Source organism: Rhynchophorus ferrugineus, unplaced genomic scaffold (assembly GCF_030347505.1).
Source record: "Rhynchophorus ferrugineus isolate W39M unplaced genomic scaffold, kcgeb_rfMv2 rfM6, whole genome shotgun sequence".
In the NCBI taxonomy this organism is placed as follows: Eukaryota; Metazoa; Arthropoda; class Insecta; order Coleoptera; family Curculionidae; genus Rhynchophorus; species Rhynchophorus ferrugineus.
The window spans coordinates 11,396,791-11,417,394 of NW_027472585.1; the positions used below are offsets into that span (position 1 = coordinate 11,396,791).

At 33.8% G+C, this 20,604-nt stretch overlaps 1 protein-coding gene across 6 annotated transcripts in view; it reads left to right on the forward strand.

The window, feature by feature from the left end:
- LOC143199159 (nephrin) overlaps window positions 1-20,604 on the forward strand; it is an 891,666-nt gene that overhangs the window by 813,705 nt on the left and 57,357 nt on the right. For all 6 annotated transcript variants that reach the window (XM_076408969.1, XM_076408968.1, XM_076408964.1 and 3 more), the window contains exons 5-6: window positions 2,563-2,724; window positions 2,785-2,957. In XM_076408969.1, the coding sequence (XP_076265084.1) occupies window positions 2,563-2,724; window positions 2,785-2,957 (335 nt within the window). The remainder of the gene's footprint in view (window positions 1-2,562; window positions 2,725-2,784; window positions 2,958-20,604) is intronic.

The window sequence follows — 20,604 nt, forward strand, 5'->3', positions numbered from 1 at the left end:
GCAGATTATTTAAATTGTAACAACCAAATATTTTCTTGAAAATCAATTGTTAACAAGTACTTTCAGTGTCGTTTCAAGAAGACTTGTTTATCTTTTAATGTTGATTATGAAGAAAAACATTTATCTCCTAACACAAATAGGCAATTTTTAAACGAAAACCGAAAGCAAATTGGCCGGCCGAATAAATCAACGGTACGAAATGACTTTCATATCCCATTCAATTAGGAAAAACGAAGGAAAGAATCCGATTCGATTCGCCTTCATAATAAAAATAGATATTCCTCCATCGGCCCGGATTGAATCTGACCCTTTCTCTATCCGACGGAATAGGATAGATAGCCAAATCGTTTCGGCAAATGAAAAAATAAGAGCCGACGACGTGTCCGGACTGCGAAAGAACGCGCGCCTTCCACAAACCACCCCCCACCCCTCGGCCCCACACGACAGCAGAAATATTTGAATTCTAATGAACGCAGGTGCGGATGCGAATCGGACCTCCGGCGTCGTGCTCACCTAGCGCCGTCTCGCGCCTCGAATTCGACTCACGGTCCACGCTCTTTCCAGGGTTTTAATTAAATCGGTGCATCCAGTGATGCATTGCAGACGATTGGAATGGGATTTACTTGAAAAGTGTGGTGATTTAGGAAAGATAATGTAAGGGCCGTTTTTTTTTCTACAGTGATGAAACTTTAGATTAAGTTAAGGGTATAATAAAATAATTTTACTATCGTTAAAGACATTGCTAATAAGTCAAGGGTAACTGTTGAGCACATTTTGGGGAGTTTTAATTATCATTACAGTATGCGTCCTTTTGCCAAGTTACTTAATTAAATAGTGCGAGAGAGAAGACCTTGCATTATTTCTTAAAAGGGTCCTTTGAACCCAACTGATAGCTTATATTACTACCATAACATCTTGACAAATAAGATCTTATTTATAACACTTTTGATTATTGATTATTTCATTAGAAATACCGTGTAAAATATATAGAAAGCCCATGATAGTTTATTGACTATTAAAATCTGATAAAATTGCATAAAATCGAGAACTTAATATACCAAACTATTATACCTAACTGAACATTCGATAAAATTTATTTACGCAACAATATTTGATATATAGTCTATTCAAAGTTACTTTGTACATACGTCATCTAAAGTTGACATCAAATCGTCGCAATGTTGCCGCATCAACTCTGAGTTTTAGTTTAGTTTGGCTTTAACATACAACAAAATTCTAATATAAAAAAAATTATTGAACAAATATGTTATTAAATTTAATTTAATTTAATATTACAGTACATCTAAAAACAACAGTTAATTATACAGCCACAATAGTTTATAGATTAGAGTTATAACCTCTTATCACCATTGCTTCAAGAAATTTGCGTGCGTCTGACAACCGGATAACTTTGACAGGCTTATTCAGACAGCATTGTGCCTCTTTTTAACTAGAATAAAATGACTTTGTTTATTGTTTTATTCCATTAGTATCGCGTATGATCGCCGTATCATTTTATTTTATTATTTTATCATTATTTTTCATAATCAATGAAAAACAACAAATAATAAGGCTTTTAATATAAAACCTATTTTAATTGTAATAAACGTACAAATTATTGTAATCATAGCGGACACAGTTTTCTAAATATGTTGAACAAACTTTTGTCTAATTCTGAAACGGATTTACAAATGACGGGAGGTAATACATTAACCATCTTATTGACGTATGTAAAAAACACAAACATATTTCCCAAAACATCCCTTCATACCTTCTCCTTATACCAATTTCAAACAAAAATCTTTCAACGTATAATAAAATAACATCAAAATTCAATGATGTTTTGCTGTCAATGTTATCAAGCCTACTGGACATTTCTCATCTGTTAAGATGTTCTGTCATTACTTATTAGTTACTCCTCTATGCCAACGATTTTTCAATGAACGCTAGGTGTATCTGCTTTTATTTATTAGTCTTACTTTTTCACATATTTGTCTATACTGAATAGATTTATCTTCTGATTTTAAGGGATTTTCTATTATCTGCTCGCCTATCTCCATGGTTGTGTACAACAGAGTAACCCCTCTATAATTACAGTCCCTTTTATATATATAATATATCGAAAAAATGCGTACTATTTTCAATGCTGAAAAATTCTATCCTCTTTTCATAGTCTGTATAACTAAATTAAAGTATATACTATTCTAATTTATAAGATTATAAATGATTCGATATAAATCGAGGAAAAGGGTTTAGAACCATATTGATACCATAGTATCGGCACCGGAGCGACGTCCATTAATAACTAGTAAATCAGACCGTAACAGACGAAAGTTATTTTTCTTGCATCAATTCCCACATCTTCCCGACACCCAAAAGCCTTCCCCTCCGTGCCGAGATAAACGTATATTTTATTCAAAACAGCTTTTCCATCTTGATTTTCCCTTTTCCCGGGTCCCAAACGAGGCTTATCCGAAATTCGGCCGTAATTAACGCAGCCATCCCCGATAAGATACCGGTAATTTATACGCCAGACTCAGAAAGAACTTATTTTTGTTACAGCCCAGTATACGACGAATGACCTGGGGGACGGAGTGGGAATGGGCAGCTCGAAACTGCAACTGACGCTGACCAGGGGCGATCTGAACGCTCAGTTCACCTGTAAAGTGGAGAGCGAGGCTTTGGATGGTCCCATAATGCATTGGATTAAGTTCGATGTTCACGGTAAGTTGAATACGCTGTGATGGGATTATTCTATAATTATTTGATGATCGATAATTGTAGTGCGTCCAACCAAAATGGAATTGTCAGGGGTGAAGAATCACGTGGTGCAGGGAACTAACGTGTTACTGATTTGTGACGTGCATGGGGCCAGGCCCCCAGCTAAAGTTAGATGGACGAATGGTTCGGTTCCTATTACTGATGAAACATTAGTTCAAACTAGCCCAGAAGATAACGTAAGTTTGCTATATAATAAGTACTGTAATTGGTGACACTTTTTATATGATCAATATTTATTTCAACAATTGATATTAAATGTTAATAAATCACATTGAAAATAAATTAAATAGACAAACAGAGGGTGGTTAAAATAGTATGAACACCTGACATACACAATATTTAGTTATTAAAAAAGTGTTGAGAAACCATTTATTTTTAAAATAGCTACTGTTCTTTTCGGAATATATTCGAAGACTGTCTGAGTATTTTCCAACGAAATGTTATCTCATTCTTGTCTCAAAACATCCACCAATTTTAAAGCTCTTCTCTAAAGCATCTCATAACGATTGTACCCAGGTGAAATATTGTATGATTATATTCTAATGCTCCTCAAACCAAGACTGAATCTTTCTGGCTGGGCTATCATCTTCGAATATGGCAATGCTTGGCAGCAATATGCCAGTCATTGTCAGGTTCATCATTGAGGATGTTGTGATATTCATTAGCAGTAATCTGGCCAGTGATGTAAATGAGAGTACCAGCTAAACTGAATACCATTATATTGCCGTCCAAATCATAGCAGAACACATAGGCTTCTTTTATAGTTCTCTATACATAAACCCGGCCGTTTGCACGATATAATGTAATCGATGTTTCATCGAACCATGCCACATTCTTCCAATCCTCAGGTTTGAAAATATTTAGGATTGTTGCTCCACTTCTTTGGCAGCTTAATGATGTTTTAATATACCTCATTGCTGCAAATACGGTAGCTAATAAGGCATTACACAATGCAGATATTTTCTTCAGTGTGTGACACTATGAAGGGCGGGCCTCTTATTGCTGGGAATCGGCTATAGTATGTTCTTGATGCGTATTAAGAACATTTGTAAATAATAAATGATAACATAAAAGTGATTCAATTACACTCAGCGCGCTATATCAGTTATTCACCAGGTCGCACAAACAGTTTAATTTCTTCGCTAACCGTAGATACCCTTAAGTATTTGTAATCATTTCTACTATTCTATAGAGAATTTGGAATGCACTGAAGAACTGTGCTTTGTTAAATTTGCATTATACCGATATTGTATTTTATTGAAGTAAATATTGATCATCCAAGTACCTCTTAAGATGCCACAAAACATTTCCGATTATCGAAATAACTTCATGAAATGAAATATCGTACTAATATATCATTTTAGCTTGTTGCTTCAACGTTTTGTTTTGGTGCTATTGCTCGTATTTTATATTGCATATATATAGATAACATACTTGGTTTCCATTAACCCATATTTCATGCAGACATGACATCGCTATTATAGTTAACTCTATTCATCATTCGATTTCATATCGCTGACTTTGTTTACTGTTTTGTTCCATTAGTATCGCGTATGATCGCCGTATCGTTTTATTTTTATCCGCAATTTATCAAGTATTCAATTTTTATAATATTTTGTTTTTTCGACCTAATATATCATAATCAATGAAAAACAACGAATAATAAGGCTTTTAATATAAAACCTATTTTAATTGTAATAAACATACAAAGTATCGTAATCATAGCGGATACAGTTTTCTAAATAGATGTTGTGTTCGACTTCTGGAATAGCATTTTCTGAATTTAGTGAATAGCCAGAACATACTAAGAGCTATCGATACATAATGCCTGTCTTTTGAGCCATAGAACTATCCAATGTGATGTATGTTAATCCATCCAAAATCTCTCCTTAAGTAAAAGATTAATAAAGAGTCCCAATAATTTCATGTATTTCGTATATTTTTATAAAATACTATTTTTCTATAAAATAATAATGAATCGTCAAAATAATAAATTGAATTGAGAATGTAATTACTTAATTTTCTATATCATTTATAATAGTTCCATAAAATTCTGAAATTTGAAAACAAAATTGATGATATGATAAAATAAATATTATTTTGAAAATTTTAAAGTATTAGTTAACGGACCAATATATTGTTCGAGATAGTGAGACTTCAATCAGGCCTTATAAGAAATCGTAACCCATATCGTTATATTATTATCCAAAAATGTGCGCGGTGGTAATAGTAATAACTTCCATTGATTTAAAATTATATGAGTTTAAAGGCATTCCTCTCCGTTTTGATTTTTCATTTTTTAAATATTTCTGCCACTAGATACTCGGTTAATTCAAAACGTACCTAAACACAGACAAAGATATAATATATAAACCTCGCTATAATGAATAATCTGCAAATCTTATTAATAAACCTCATACCGTTTATACTCTTATTATCCTGTTGCCTATGTCATTATGGCGTTACATAATAAACACCATATTGAAAAAAAACTTTATTGAAATATTAGATTTATTTACATGATTTTCTGTTAGGATTACTTCGGTTCTACTCCAATTACACGTATTCTGCGTGTTATAAGATTACTTCTTTTAAATTTAAGACTTTCATGGTATATAACGGTTTACAATTCATGAACGTTTACAGAAGCAGCTCGATCATGCGGTCAAGTGGTTCGAATTCTGGAGGTTGCAAATCAACCCCCTGAAAACCCAGGCCATAATTTTCCATAAGAACCGTTACGCACTGCGCGTCTCGCAACTTAAGATCGACACCGCAATAATTCCATGGCTGGATAACGTCACGTACCTAGGTCTTCAATTCGACGGGCGGTTCGGTTGGCATTCCCAAATCCAGAAAGCAATCCAAAAAGGTTCGGCGATAGCAAACCTGCTATCTTCTCTGATCTGCCCTTCTAGCAGACTTCCCATCTCCATCAAATGCTTATTTTACAAGATCTTAATTCGGTCCGTACTCCTCTACGGATCTAATGTCTACTTCAAGTTTGTTACACCCAACCAGGTCAAACGGCTTCAAGTTTTCCAAAATAAGCTTCTCAGGAGAATATTAAACGCTCCATGGTTTGTCAGAAATAATCAAATTCATAGGGAAACTGACACTCCAGAAATCAAGCACTTCATATCTCAATCATTCCACAATCAACAACTCAGCTCAAGTTCTTCTGAAAACGCGCTTGTTCGCGAGCTGGTCGACATGCTGGGAGCTTAGCACCGCGTCACCGCTAAGCTCCCCCCTTTTCCAGGCCGAAACGACCTTAACCACCGCTACAGTCATAACTTTTGCCCCCATACAACAGTATCCAGTTGTGTGTTAACTCAGGTTCGCGAATCAATAGAATCGCCGGGCCCTCGTGCCCAATAACGGCTGCCCGATCAGCGGGTGCCATATCCCCAAATTTAATGCAATAGCAGTAGCGATCCACAGGGGACAACAGGAGGCGGTTTCGGTTTAGTGTATTGGTAAGCCTAGAGGCAGTCCCACATAACTCGGTCCAACTTGTCACTCCAGGGCTAGTCTCCGCGACCAAGTATGCGTCATGCATTCCACCACCTGGCTTTTAGGCCAGAACAAAAAAAAGGTATATAACGGTTTAATAAAACCAACTTTAACAATTTATCACTCAGAATAAATTCCCTGCAAATACCTTAGGCAAACTATCCCGGCAATATTAAACATCGGATCCCTTTATTAACTGTCAACAGACGGAACTGTAACTGATCCAACGGGCAGAAGTTTAATTGTTGTCCGGCTGGGCGAAATAAATATGGCGTGTAACCTTCCAGTTATTAATTAGACGGGCCCCTTTATCGCGACTGTACCGGCCGCGTTTAGTTCCGACACGTCAAACGCTGCGCATAGTTACAATTTGTCGACGGGTGTTGCCTCGGGTGTCAGCATTCCTCCACTTCATGAACTAATACGTTAGAATGGGGGCACGAAGGCCGACGGCTCCTCTGAGATCGACACGATTTCATGGACGGTCTTAACAACATAGAACACAGGTCGCTTCAAATTACCTTAAATTAGTTAAAAATCATTAAAATAGTTTTTTTGAAACAACATATTCGCAATTAGGTCCGTTAGGTTGATTTTTTTAGTGATTACATGACCGTCGGTTAACTAAGAGACCTTTCATAGAAGCTCTAAGCGTCTCATTAGTTGTAATGGCTAGAATGTATAGTTTCTGAATACTTGGTTTCATATTATCTATCAATAAAACAATAACACATGCAAATAGAACTTTAAAGTCGGTTAAAAGGAACTTATCAACTATTCCATACCGAAACAGGTTCAAAAGAAATAGATTGTGGAATGATACTAGTTATCTAGAAGCTGACTGATATATCATTAGCATAATTGTTTCTATATAAATGTATATAATAATATCTATTAGGCAATTTAATATAACATGTATTGATAATATTTTTTAAACTATGAAGTCAGGTTTTTATTTTGCTAGGGCAACAAAATTCATCGAACTTCCTACGAATATAGGAAATATTAATCAAATCATTCATTCAGCATAAAAATTAAAAAACTATTTGTATTGAAATTGTAGGAATGTTCGTCGGGTCGATCAGTCGGTCGAAATGTGTGGCTGTCGCGGCTATTATTTGTCAGAACACTCACTACTACGAGAACTGAAAACACTGGTTTAATATGCTTATATTTTGGACGTTGAAAAAGTATTTGATATAAGTTTTTTCTTATATATTTCTTTCATGAAATGACATGGATGGTACATTCCTGCATAGTTTATTGTTCATTGTGGTACGTTTCGTTGTTCTCCGTGAAGTGATAAACAGTAATTATCACTCGATTGATTGATACTCCATCATTGATTGAAACGTACACTTTGCTCGTAGCATCCAAGTTTCAGAAAAAAATTCAAGAGGTGGACAGGTTCATCAGACAATCAACAGTTTTGAGTTCGTCTATCATATTAACAACACTAAATGTATTCTTAAAGGCTTTCTATCTAAAATTTCTTCGTCACAAATTCTTTAAATGAAACCCAAATCATACATTTCCATCATACTTCTTCTAAATAGATTTCTGTTACTTCGAAGTAAAAATCGCCATCTTTAGTAAAAGCTTCTTCAAGTTGTTTAATTAAACCCAACTTATGTGTTTGTCGTGGTAGAAAAATATCCGAGTCTATTCAAGTTTTATGCAAGTATGTTATAATAGCTTAAAAATAAAATAGACTATTTGGCAGAGATTGAATACTGTGTAAAACTTTCATTGAGTAAAAACGTATAAGTATTGATTTTATTAGTTTATATTTTTCAAAAATTTGTGAAATTTTGATAAAACTTATAGATGTAAAGTGACTTGACAATTATATATTAATTTGAGTGAGAAACACTTCCATGTGATAGAAAGAGCAAATATTTTAGCATTGAGCTGCTTAGAATTGATTGTTTTTCAAATAATCAAAAATTAAAATGATCGCCAAAAGATTGAAATTGAACTAACTACCTTTGCGATAGTTCAAAAATCTAAAAATTATTTCAGTCTACTTATAATTCGTAATAAACAACAACAGCTCTTAACCCGATTGAATCGTTAGTTTGAACATGGAAGATTTATAACGTGTTTATTGAAAAAAAAACGGAGAACTAGTGTATCATTTTTATCGAACGCTAACATGACATAAAACCGAATCCGATATCCCGGAGATATTATTTTACTTGCGCGACGACAACGCCATCTAGACGAAAACAATCATCATCGATCATACGCGTTGATAGCTATATCCCACTTACCCGAGGCATTTTCGGTAATATCCGATAATCCAGAAGAATTGCTAATCCAAAAACAGGCCATGCATCTAACTGTACGGATTAGGCTGGATATAAAAAATATATCGCCAACTCAACGTCAATATTAAAAGGAACACATTCCATTATATCATGGAAATGGTGGAAACTTTATTGGGATCGGCATTTATCTGGAACCAAAAATAGTTGTTCGCCAGAGATAAAGGAATTATTAATATCTTAGTTAAGTTCAATTTTAAACGTTTAGAGATTTGAAGTTATTTATTGGTAATGGATTGACACTGTTATTATACTCGTCTTTGCGAAGCTGTCTTGTAGATTGTTTTTAATTATAGTCCCCTCAACGCTTTTGATTTACTTAACAATTTTAAACGTATATTTATTTAATTTTAACTCAGATATATATTTTAAATTATGCTTAGTGGACAAAAAGAAAACAGAATAAATACGTATAAAATAAATATATAAAATAAAATAAAACATAAATAACAGTAATACATAGTAACACGTACGTAAGTGTAACATATGTGGACAAGTATAAAAATGTAGACAAAATATCTTTAAAAAAATTAACATAAAAGCAAATATAAAATAATAATAATGTAAAAATTGTAGATCATAATATATAATATATTATAACGATGACGATAAAATATAACGTAAAGGTTATGAAGATAAAATAGCCTGGTTTCTCCTAAATAAACTTAAATATGAGATAACTTGAATTAAGTAGAATATTATAAATAGTATATAATATATGTAAATAATTAAAAAGTTTATCGATATGGTTTGTAGTAAAAAGAGCTTCAAGATTTCTGGTTATGTTATGTCTATCTCGAAGAGACCCTAGAGCTTCACATAATAGTAAAACATTTGGGACCGTATTTACTAGTCCACAATAATCACACAAAAAATATTTAACAGGACCTGTTTATACCATTTAGTCGAGATAACAGTGAGAGAGGCAAAAAAAATCTGAATTAATGAACCATAATTTATTATCGCCCTTCAGGTCCCATTCTTTGATACTCTTCTTTTCCGTCGAATAAGAATATGGTAGATTTATAGATACGGACGATAACAGGGTGTCTGAAGGATGCATCTTCAATTGTCATAATAGGTCGCAGGGAATCAATACAAATCAACCAGTCACCGGACTCAACCTCCAGTACAATTTGTAGAGCCTTTCAGATAGCTGTTATATGGATAAATGAAGAATATGAATTTTTACCAGGCTCTAAGAGATGCTAGGACCAAAATATCCTTGCTATGGACTATTAGATATATATCTTGTGGGCAACGATAGAAAATCCATGATGGAAGTGATGTAAAGCTTTAGACATCAAGTTTGCCTATATTAACGTGGATCATTTCTATAACCTTAAAGAACTGGTCTTTAAAAGATCGTGCTCTACATAATAGTAATGGGTCTCCTTCTCTTGTAGTTTATATTCAGCCATTTTGGTATTGTATCCTTTCTATCATCACCTCAGATAAATTAACTGTTATCAATAGCAAATATATAAAAACTTTAAGATACAATACATATGCTTCTAGAATTATCATATTATTTTTCACCTTTATTAAGAATCCTGTTGGAGAGTGGGTAAAAAAAAATGCGAATACACCAATGGGTGAACCACATATCCACCAAGCGCTCACAATTTTATGTGAGTCTGTAATCTTATTAATATAAAATAATAACTTAATATAAGATTTCATATTTATTTTTTGAATCATTACATTATCTTGTTGTTTATAACAATATACAGTACCTATTGATTCCACAACAGGAGATATTTTATTTTAGAGCTTTTTAAATAACTGAAAGCTAACATTATAAAGTATTTCAATATACGTTCGATTTTAATTATTTTATGCAGAAACGTAATTATTTATTTTAATAAACATTGGTCCGGGCTATCGCAGTTCAATTTTCCACATTCACGATATCAAACAACATAATGAGCAGCAAATATTAATTAATAGAAAATATTTTGATAAATATTGGTAATTAGTTTTATTTTGTTGCCTGCAAAAAATTTGTATCGGAAGTGTACTGAATTCGAAACGTCATAAAAATATACATCGCAATAAATAATTGATATCGACAAATAATAGATAAACATTAATAAATGAAAATATGCGCTTTTACTCCAAAAATTATGGAATATATGGAATTATATTATATGAAATATGGAGCCATAATGTTTACAAATAAATAACAAAATTAAATACTATCTTTTTTTGTCAAAGAGCTTTTTTGTCGAATTAAGCGATCTTTCAATTCAGATTAATATTCAATGACGTTCCGCAGAAGAGCTAATTTTCTTGAAGAAATCACAAATTAATTCATTAATAAATTTACACTCAAATTTTTTCAAGTTCAAGTCAGCTTGTTTTTCTTCTTACAATTAAATGCAGCTTCAACTTTCTTCCAAGTCTGTTTTAGACCAATAATCTTCCGATTCAAGCAACTGTTGGTTATATCTGGTCAAAGCGGTATCTTCTTGGTTTTGCACAATGTTTACAGTTAAAGTTTCAATTCTCATAAATTTTCAACAGTCATGACAGACCATTTTTTTCATCACCACTCCAATTTATATATTTTTGATTTTTCAAATGATTCTTCGGAACTTCTAATTTTGGAGCTTCAATGTTTTTTGTTACGGTAGTAAAAATTTCACTTAACCAATCAGGTTAATTGTTAAAACAACGCTTAAAAAGTTCATAAGGTACCATTCGATACACTCTGCGATAGTCATAGTGATATAGCATTCGTTTAGTCTCAAAAGATACATTTGCATTATTGTTATTCTTACCATTCATTACCCGTTATCTTCCAAATTATAATTAATATGTCAATTATATATTCAATGGGGAAAAGAACCCAAATCCTAATTTTTATCATATGGATCGCCATCAAAGTACTATGCTACTTCTCATATTTGAAACACTTCTGAAACTTCTTAGTTTATCTGCTGAGAGGTCACCTCAAAACAAAAATGCTGGTTAACAGACTATCTGGCGGACAAATTTCCTATTATAGTATCTAGGAAGGGGCAACCCTTTTTTTATACATATTTTAAAGTCTCCTTTTACCAACTATGGGTTTATCTGGACTGGAGCTAAAGCTTAACGTCGGGTTACTGGCGTGACTGGTATCATTTTCCTTGTCAAATTTTACATTCTTGCCTAGAACATTCACAAATTTTAAATAATCACAAACATAAATTTACGACCATGCCCCAGCAGAATTCGAACCCGCGGCTATCGCAACAGTAGGAGGACCGTCCCATCGCCTTTACCACTGCGCCACCAAGCTGGCGGGGCAACTCTTCCATTGACTTGACGCTTGCTTATTTCAAACTTATTTATCAAACCCAAGTACGAATGTAACAAGATGTTATAATCCTATTCCAAGAAAACCATTATCAAATTTAGTTATGTTTAGACTGGTTTGCAAATCTTTAGACAAAATGATGTCTGTCTATTCTGAACTTTGATCAATCATATAACCATGATCTTTGTTTTTTTGGCTTTTTTCGTTTTCATCGTTTCCAAATGTTCAAGAAAACATGTTAGAGCAAACAATATCGTCAACAGTTATCTAATTACGCTTAAAGGACATAAACCTGTCGTACTCCTTGAAAGCCTGTCGAAGAATTTAGAGAAGACCTTGTCATATCATCAAACACATTTCCGTAACATAATTGAAACGTTATAGCAAACGTTATAGTGCATGTTTTAGAACAAAAATGTGACAATATTCCTTTGGAATCTATTCGTACACTCTATGAATCTATTGCACAAAAAATTTCAATTGATTTAAAAGCAAAGCATATTAATAAATAAATGTTGAAAAAGAATCTACTTAAACTGCATTTTTGTAAATACTTAGATACTGATGCTACCTGAATAGTTGCTTTGTAAAGGTCCACTAGCTCTCTATCTGTTTATGTTTATATTTTATATGATTATATGAAGCGAGTGTTGAGTTCTTCTGTCACTTTTGCCTCGGTAGTTTTATGTTGTCTGTCAACAATCCCTTTTTCATGTTCGTTGGTCTCTGTAAGTAAATTTTGGGTACCACACATTATTCCTATTTACCAGTGATGTTTTATCCTGTCCAATGTTAAACACTTCAACTGTTTTTCTCCAAAGGCTTCCGTTAGCCGAGCAGCAAAGATTTGCAGTCTTTCCAAGTCTCATCACTTATTTTAACTATTGCAAAAGAAAGCGTATAACACATTGAAATATAACCTACAAGATTTGGCATGTAAACTGAGCAATACAAGAAAATATATTATATTACATGGTGTTACATAATATTTTGTCTATCGTCTGTATATCTACTATATGAGTCATTAAACAATTTCGTACTAATGTCAATAATGGAATATTTCAAATATAACTTAATTTTGACCCAAATGTTTTAAAAACAGCGCCTCTAATTGTCTAATTGAATAACAAAAAATGCGAAAATATCGCTTCATATTATCCTATTACCACGTATCCGCATAACGGGGCGATCAATCCAATTTACCACGACACAATAGGCCGACAAATTCTTTTACAACGAACCCCCAACGAGGCCCTTCCGGTACCAATTCGCAACGACATCTTATATCAACCCCGCAGGACCTTTTTACCGCCCCCTTTCGGCACTCGTTAAATCATTTAGGCGATTCCGCGATAGCTGGTGTGCGACGGTCACACGCCGGGCGATTGTACCCCGGTCCCCGGGGGAGCAGCGATCCGACGAGGGCGTCTCAGCCAGGACCGACACTCGTTAACCGAGGTTATGGGTGTCAAGGTGGTGTTTTATTTGTGTAAAGGGTCCGTTTCGGGGAAGTACGAGGGAGGGAATGGGATGGTGAATATAGAAGGCGATAAACATTATCTGCAATAATTGGGAAAATATTGCCCGCGGCCCTAACACTGCCTAATGTAACGGGGGAGAGCTACATATTTTGCGGTATAATAAGAAGGTATGAATCTATGTCTGTATAATGTTATGCAAAGCACGAGATATGAGAGAAGGGTCCGTGTGTTTCTGTTTACCCTTGAACTTGAGTTAGGTTCTTGCACGCATTATGATATTTTTTTCATTTTAGAAAGACATTAATGAGAAAAACTAGTACATTCTATACTAAAAAAAACTATTTTTTATCATGTTCGCTCCTTTTGATAATTCCCTTCGTGTGTAAGTATTCGAAAACAGTTGATTTATCAAGCTGTTTAAAAGTTTTTTGAGCATTTCCGATAAAAAATTCCATTTTTGCCTGACAAACAATGAAACTGCGATATTTGAACGGTTTAAAATGGCATTTTCAGACCATTCATGTGGTTATTATCTTCCCTCCTTTTAGATTTTGCCCATTATATGCAAATATCTGAAAAGGAACCAACAACTAAACAGTCTGAAATTTTTGAGAATTTGTCGTATAAAGAAATGTCGTAAATTATGATGACCCTTGATACCGTTCTTTGTCAGGGACCTAAAAATCATTAGTTTTTAAAACGGAAATTAAGTTATTACGGAGCGTCATTACTAGTCCTAAAAGATTTCAAATCAAAGAACCATGAATATCGTATATACAATCCTGAGCTTTCCATGATTACACAGCATTCGATTAGAAGTTAAGGAGAGGCTTAAACACGACTGCTCGATTCCAAAACGATTTTATTTTTGGTATATAAAATTGATTTTTTTCCCAAGATTACCTCCAAATAAAGAAATAATAAACTCAAAGTATAACTAAAACTTTGTATACAATTTAGATATAAATATGTATAAAATAAATTTCAAAAGAGAGCAAACATTATCACTCATGCATCTAAGAAGGCCATTGTGAATTTGAATTGATTATCAATCCAGTCACCGTATCTGTCAAATTTAGCTCCCTCTTATTTCTGACTATTCTCAGTGATCAAAAAATCCTTTCAAGAAACACAGAATATAAAGAATTCTTTTGGAGCTTCTCCGGAAAACTACTACAGAGATGCTTACATTAGTATATTATGTTAGATTGTTGGAAACATATAATACCATAGTAGATTATGAAGAGAAAATATATTCACATATAAAAATACGACATTTGCTTTTTTCTTGAATGATCCAACGCGCAGCATTAAAACCCATATGTACAATGCCTTCTCGTGTAAAATGTCTTGCCTGCTGCCCCTAGTAATTCTTAATTTTTACATATAAGCATAAATACAAAAAATGTTGAGTTATAAGAATTGTTAAAAATATACACCATCTCCAACTATACATTCTGCCTCTTATCCTTGTTCGAAAACTGTTTATTCGTTTTCCTAATTATTGTCCAAATGTTGAAGATAACAAAACAGTCCGAATAAACTCTACCTGGTGTATACTTCTCGCAGCATAACAACATGACTGTAAATGACATAGAGTGACAGTTTCATCTGATTGAAAATGATCATAGCACTGGACATCCTCAACTATGATCTCTTTCTTGTACAAGACCTAAATCGTCTAAACCAACAGACAAAGTATATGCTGCACGCAATACCTGACATTCTCATTGCATTAAGCAATAGAAGAAGCAAATATTCTTTATTTGTGTCCCTATTTTCCATATTAATCACATGGAACAGGTTCAAGTATTACTCGAACCTGTTCAAATAGTAATAAAATATCGAGGAAGTGTATCATTGTAATTCTTAAATGTTAAATAACAACAATATAAATATGACATATAAAGAAGAAACAAACATCATAACGGTTATTAACAAACGGTAATTAATTAGAAAATCCTTAAAGAACTTGGAATCCCACCAAAGTCACTTATATCAGTTAATTAAGTTAATGTTGTTTTCGCTCAGAATGTAGAGAGAAACTTAGATAAAAAGCCATTAGGTTTTTTTTCCGTTTTCTACTCGAACGCGTTCCAACCATAAAAGATTTTTCCGACAAATCTATATTCCAGTTTCTCTACAGATAAAAAAAATTCTTTTCTGCTAGTTTTCGATTAATTAAGAATGGTGTTCGGTTATTTCGGTTCAGTTTAGTTCGGTTCAGCTCAATAAATGAAACATATTATAGCTGAAAAGAAGATTAAGTCACAGCATGGGCCATTGATTCTGTTAAGGGCGAAATTCGCGTTCCTTATATAACTAAAAGACAAATTTCAAATTATTAATATTGACAGATCCTTATATTTTTTATTTCTCATTTTATGTTTCTACCGCTTGAAATAATTCAGCCAGATATCATTAATTAATTTATTTGTAAATTATAGACCCATCAGCCTCCGGGACTATTTAGGGTCAGTCTCAGTCTAAGATATAATTTTATTACAAATATGTTGGAAGACGACAAACAAAACATGTAAAAGCATATAGATCCATGGATATATGAATGCTACAGTATAATGGTCGCATAAGCCATAACAGTGATGAGGAACAAGATAAAAAGAAAATTAAACGAACATGCATGACATTACACAGGTGCACATTATTATATTTCTAGTAATAGTCCCGTTACGGTTAGAAAGTTAATCAGCTTGTCCTGGTTCTCCAGCCTAAAGTACTGGTCCATCGTCTCTCCTAGGTTGACCAACCGTCTTTGCGAGTTGTATCTTAGGCATTCGATTAGTATGTGTTTGGTTGACCGTGAGGAACCGCATTCGACGCACAGTGGTAGACTTCTTCCTTTAATAAGAAACTCATGGGTCAGTTTGCAGTGACCAATACCGAGACGCGAGAGTAAGCTTAAGTTGCTGATGTTAGTGGTGTTAAGGCCCTAATAACATTTTTTCATTCAGATCCCATCTGAATTGGTCTAGATGTCTAAAGATTCTAGTAGAGTAGTGCTTCATATCTCTACTTCAGAAGAGGAAATTTTCAGCAAGTATCTCCCTCTTCTAGATATCATTAAGAAAAAGGGCTTAATAAATACTGTCCGAACTATTCAAAATGTCTCTTAGTTCGAAAAATTGTCAGAAACCACATGTTAACAAATCTTATCTATCTTTTTCAAAAATTCTTCAGACTTCAGAGCTATATATGTTATATTTTGTGAGAGTCAGTGTCACAGACTTAGACCTCTTGGAAAATGTCAAGTTTCTTGCCCGAAAACGTGCATTCGCGGCACGCATTACTTTTCTTAATTACTCAAAGTAAATCCGTAAAAAAGCCTCTGAGAGTAATCGTTTGCTGGTTAAAACTGACGGTGAGTATGCTTTAACCTTAAACATATGTGAGGCGGGGTTTCTAAAGTGGTGATTTCAGTGTGAAAGACAAAGAAGTGTTACGAGCAATGAGGAAAATACAAAAGATGGGAAAATGGATGCCATATCAATTGAATCACAGGCAAATGGAAAAAAGTGGATGTTTTTAAAACCTTAAGTTGAGTGACGTGATATATTACGAACTGTTGAAACCTGGTAGACCTGGTTAATTATGATCGCTACCGAAAACAAAAGTTCAATTTGAATGATGCATCAATAAACCTTCAGAATGGAACCGAAGTCACTTAAAGTGATTTTACATAAATTACATGTCTCATAAAACAAAGCCGTCACAAATCAAAAAGGACGCGTTACAAGCACTTGTATATCACATCCGCCGTACCCTCCAGACCTTGCCCCGTTCTACGAACTTTTCGCATTAGTGGGACACGAACTACCAGAGCAGCACTTATGACTCTTTAGAATATGACTCCACGAATGGTCTTGCTCAAGGGACAAACAAACATTTTTGGGTGAAAAATGGAGAAAATATTATAGAATCAAATGCCCAATACTTTGAATAAATATTTTTTCCATTTTCACCGGGTTGATAACCGTAAAGTTACCCTCGTATCAACTACAATAAATAAACTGCAAAGAAAACGGTAAAATTCCACATTTCGTTGAATTTTCGTAAAAATAATTAAAACGACGTTTAAATTCTTGGGGCATTTATTTATCCGTCCTTCCCGTTCCGTAAAAAGACGTCGCAATATCTCGCCGAGTGCACATTAACGTTTAAAACGTCATGTTTAGCCCGAAACTATCCCCGACATCACCAACACACCATTAATTACGCGCCCGTTACTGTGTTTCTTCTGTTTTCGTGATAGCGACCGTAAATTTCAACGGAATTTCGCGTAGTTATTAATTTATAGTCGTCGGATCGCATCGTGGGCCGTCCCGGGGCTTTTTTAACGGGGTGTCTCTCTTCCCATGGCCGCTTCCGCCCGCCGATTTCTGCCCCGTCTGATATCTGGGCCGGGCGGTTTTTCACCGGTTTAATTAATTTTAGTGCTCGCTCCTCGGCAAGACTTTTATTACGGTCCCGATAAGGCCCAAGAAAAATGGAAACGACTGCTTTTTATCTTGCTGTCCCCTTGTGGAGATATCTGCCGGTATATATCAGTGGAAATCGGACGGTGCACAATAGTAATAAGAAAAGAAGAGAAATATTTTAAATAGAGTATTTTATAGGGCGTTCAAATAAGTTTTGAGGATATTTTGTATCAGGCCTACAAATTAATTTTAAAGGATTTAATATAGATAGTGTTATTGTGTATTATACCGCATCGGATATATTTGTATATCAATTTTATGTAGAAGACTCACTAACAGTTTTTGACTCACTGATCAAAAAAACAGTTTTTCGCTGCGTTGAAAAGATTTTAATTCGTATCGAGTAAATCACGTTTACGGGAAATTCTGCTTTTTACATCAATCTGAAGGTAAAGGCGGCTGAGGGTCATCGAATGTTGTATAAAGCTTATGGCAACTATGCTCAATCGATTTCAACATGTGAATACTGCCTTCGAACTTTCAAAATAGTGGCTTTGACATCGAAGCATAAAAAAATTGAAGGCGTAATGCCGACGATCATACATAGAATGCAAGAATAATAGGCAGAATTCTTGGAAGTGACACAATAAACCATTTCTAGTCGCTTGCAGAACATAGGAATGATTCGCAAGTTTAGATATCTTGTGTCGTATTAATAGAAGCCAAAAGACATCGAAAGATGTTTGGTCATGTGTGAAATTCTGCTTCAGCGGCAAAATTGGAAAGGTGTTTGCATTGTATTCTAACTGGTGATGAAAACTGGATCCATTACAATAAACCAAAGCGAAAACATTTATGGGGACCACTTGGTCATGCATTAACATCACCAGTAACGCCGAATATCTATGGTTTCAAGCTAATGCTCTGTATTTGGTGTGATCAGCTTCATCTGGTATACTATCAATTGGGTTTACTACCAACTAGAATTAAAGCGTTCAAGCCGAGCACTACGGGAAAGGGGCCAGAATACAAACAAAGATACAATATTATTCTTCGGCATGACCATGCTCGACCACATGTTACAAAAGCGGCAAAAATTATACTTGCGATATTGGTCGATCTCTGAACAACTTCAAAAGATACATCGTTATTTTCAGATGGTATTTGTAAATTGCCGGAAAGATGGAAAAAGTAGTCGCTACTTTTTTGAGGGACAATGCTTTAAATAAAATATATTGTACCTAGTTTTTACAATGAAGCTTAAAAATAATCACAAAGAAAATAAATCGTTTAAAACTAAATTATGGCCCCAATAGCTACAAAATATATAAATGTTATAATATATATATTAATAAAAATATTTTCCATAATTTTCCCCAACGTTATGTCGAAGGGTCGATTAGCAACAATCCGTTTTCACACTTCAACATTTCAAAACCGTGTAGTGACCATCTGAAGGGGCTATATTTGATGAATACGCTAGATGTATCGAAGCTTCGCACTTGAACTGCACCAGTGTACGGTTCTCAACTTTTAGAACATATGGCGTAATATGGCATAATATACATATGGAGTATCGTCATGCGAGAGAATGACTTTACATCTTTTGTTGATCCTTTTTACGTACAATACTTCATTAAATTTATTTTACAACTTGATGGTAGCCCCATAGGCCTAACGAGATTATGCTAGAAGCTTTATGGTCATGAATATGCTGCTTCGGTGGCATTGCAGATGACATTCCTGAACTAAATCATGAGTGTTTGCGTTTGGAGTTATCATTATAGAGTCAGTTCAATTATCATCTTTATCACTTCAAAAAATCGAAGATCATTAAAATAAGTGTATTAAAATTCAAGGAAGTACAGTCAAATACTAAATATTTTTAATATGCACTTGAAACAGAAAAAAATCTTGTTTCTCTTTTAGAACAATAATATTTCACAATAATTTGACAGAAAAATCAAAACAAATGCAATCAACAATACTTATAAAAACAAAATTTTTACTACGTCTAATTTTTATTATAAAATATTATTATATATTAATATGATAATTTTTAAAAGGAACAAAACACTTGCATTCAAATTTTATTAATTTTTTTAACTATACGGCTCTTGACAAAATGTTGGTTTTATAGTTATAAAAACCCCATTTTTCAAAACAATTTTCTTCAATCCCAATGAGTTTATTCCAAGTATCCTCAAAAGTATAGATTTCATCATTGCAGTGGCTTTGGTTTTGCATGAAGTACCTAAATATAATTTATTCTATAATACGACATTTCTTTCCTAAATGACTGTATCCAATAGACCCAGAAAGTTACAAAAACAAATGTATTTATTTTTTTAACCAATTTAGAGGTAGTCTACGAACAAAATATGTTTTCTATTAAAAAACTGACCCTCTTTTTGTCAATTCATCCTCGCTTTGTAGCCGGATTAGCGCCACTCATTAACATATTATTTCTTTCATATTGCTCAATTTTCCATGCTGATGCAACGACTCAAAAATATTTATTATTTTTTATTGTTAACGTAGTCGGATACAGCTTGCGTCAAGTTAATTTTATTTAATTGTAAAATTTTTATCATAAACAACCCAGTGTATTGTGAAATAATGGGTAAAGTACAAAGAGTGAAACCCGAGAGAGCCTTAATAAAAAATGATTTCAACAAAACAATATACAATACAATATCCTGGCTCTTAAAAGTGGAACAGTAAACAACAATCCGAACGCATTATACGATTTTTTAAAT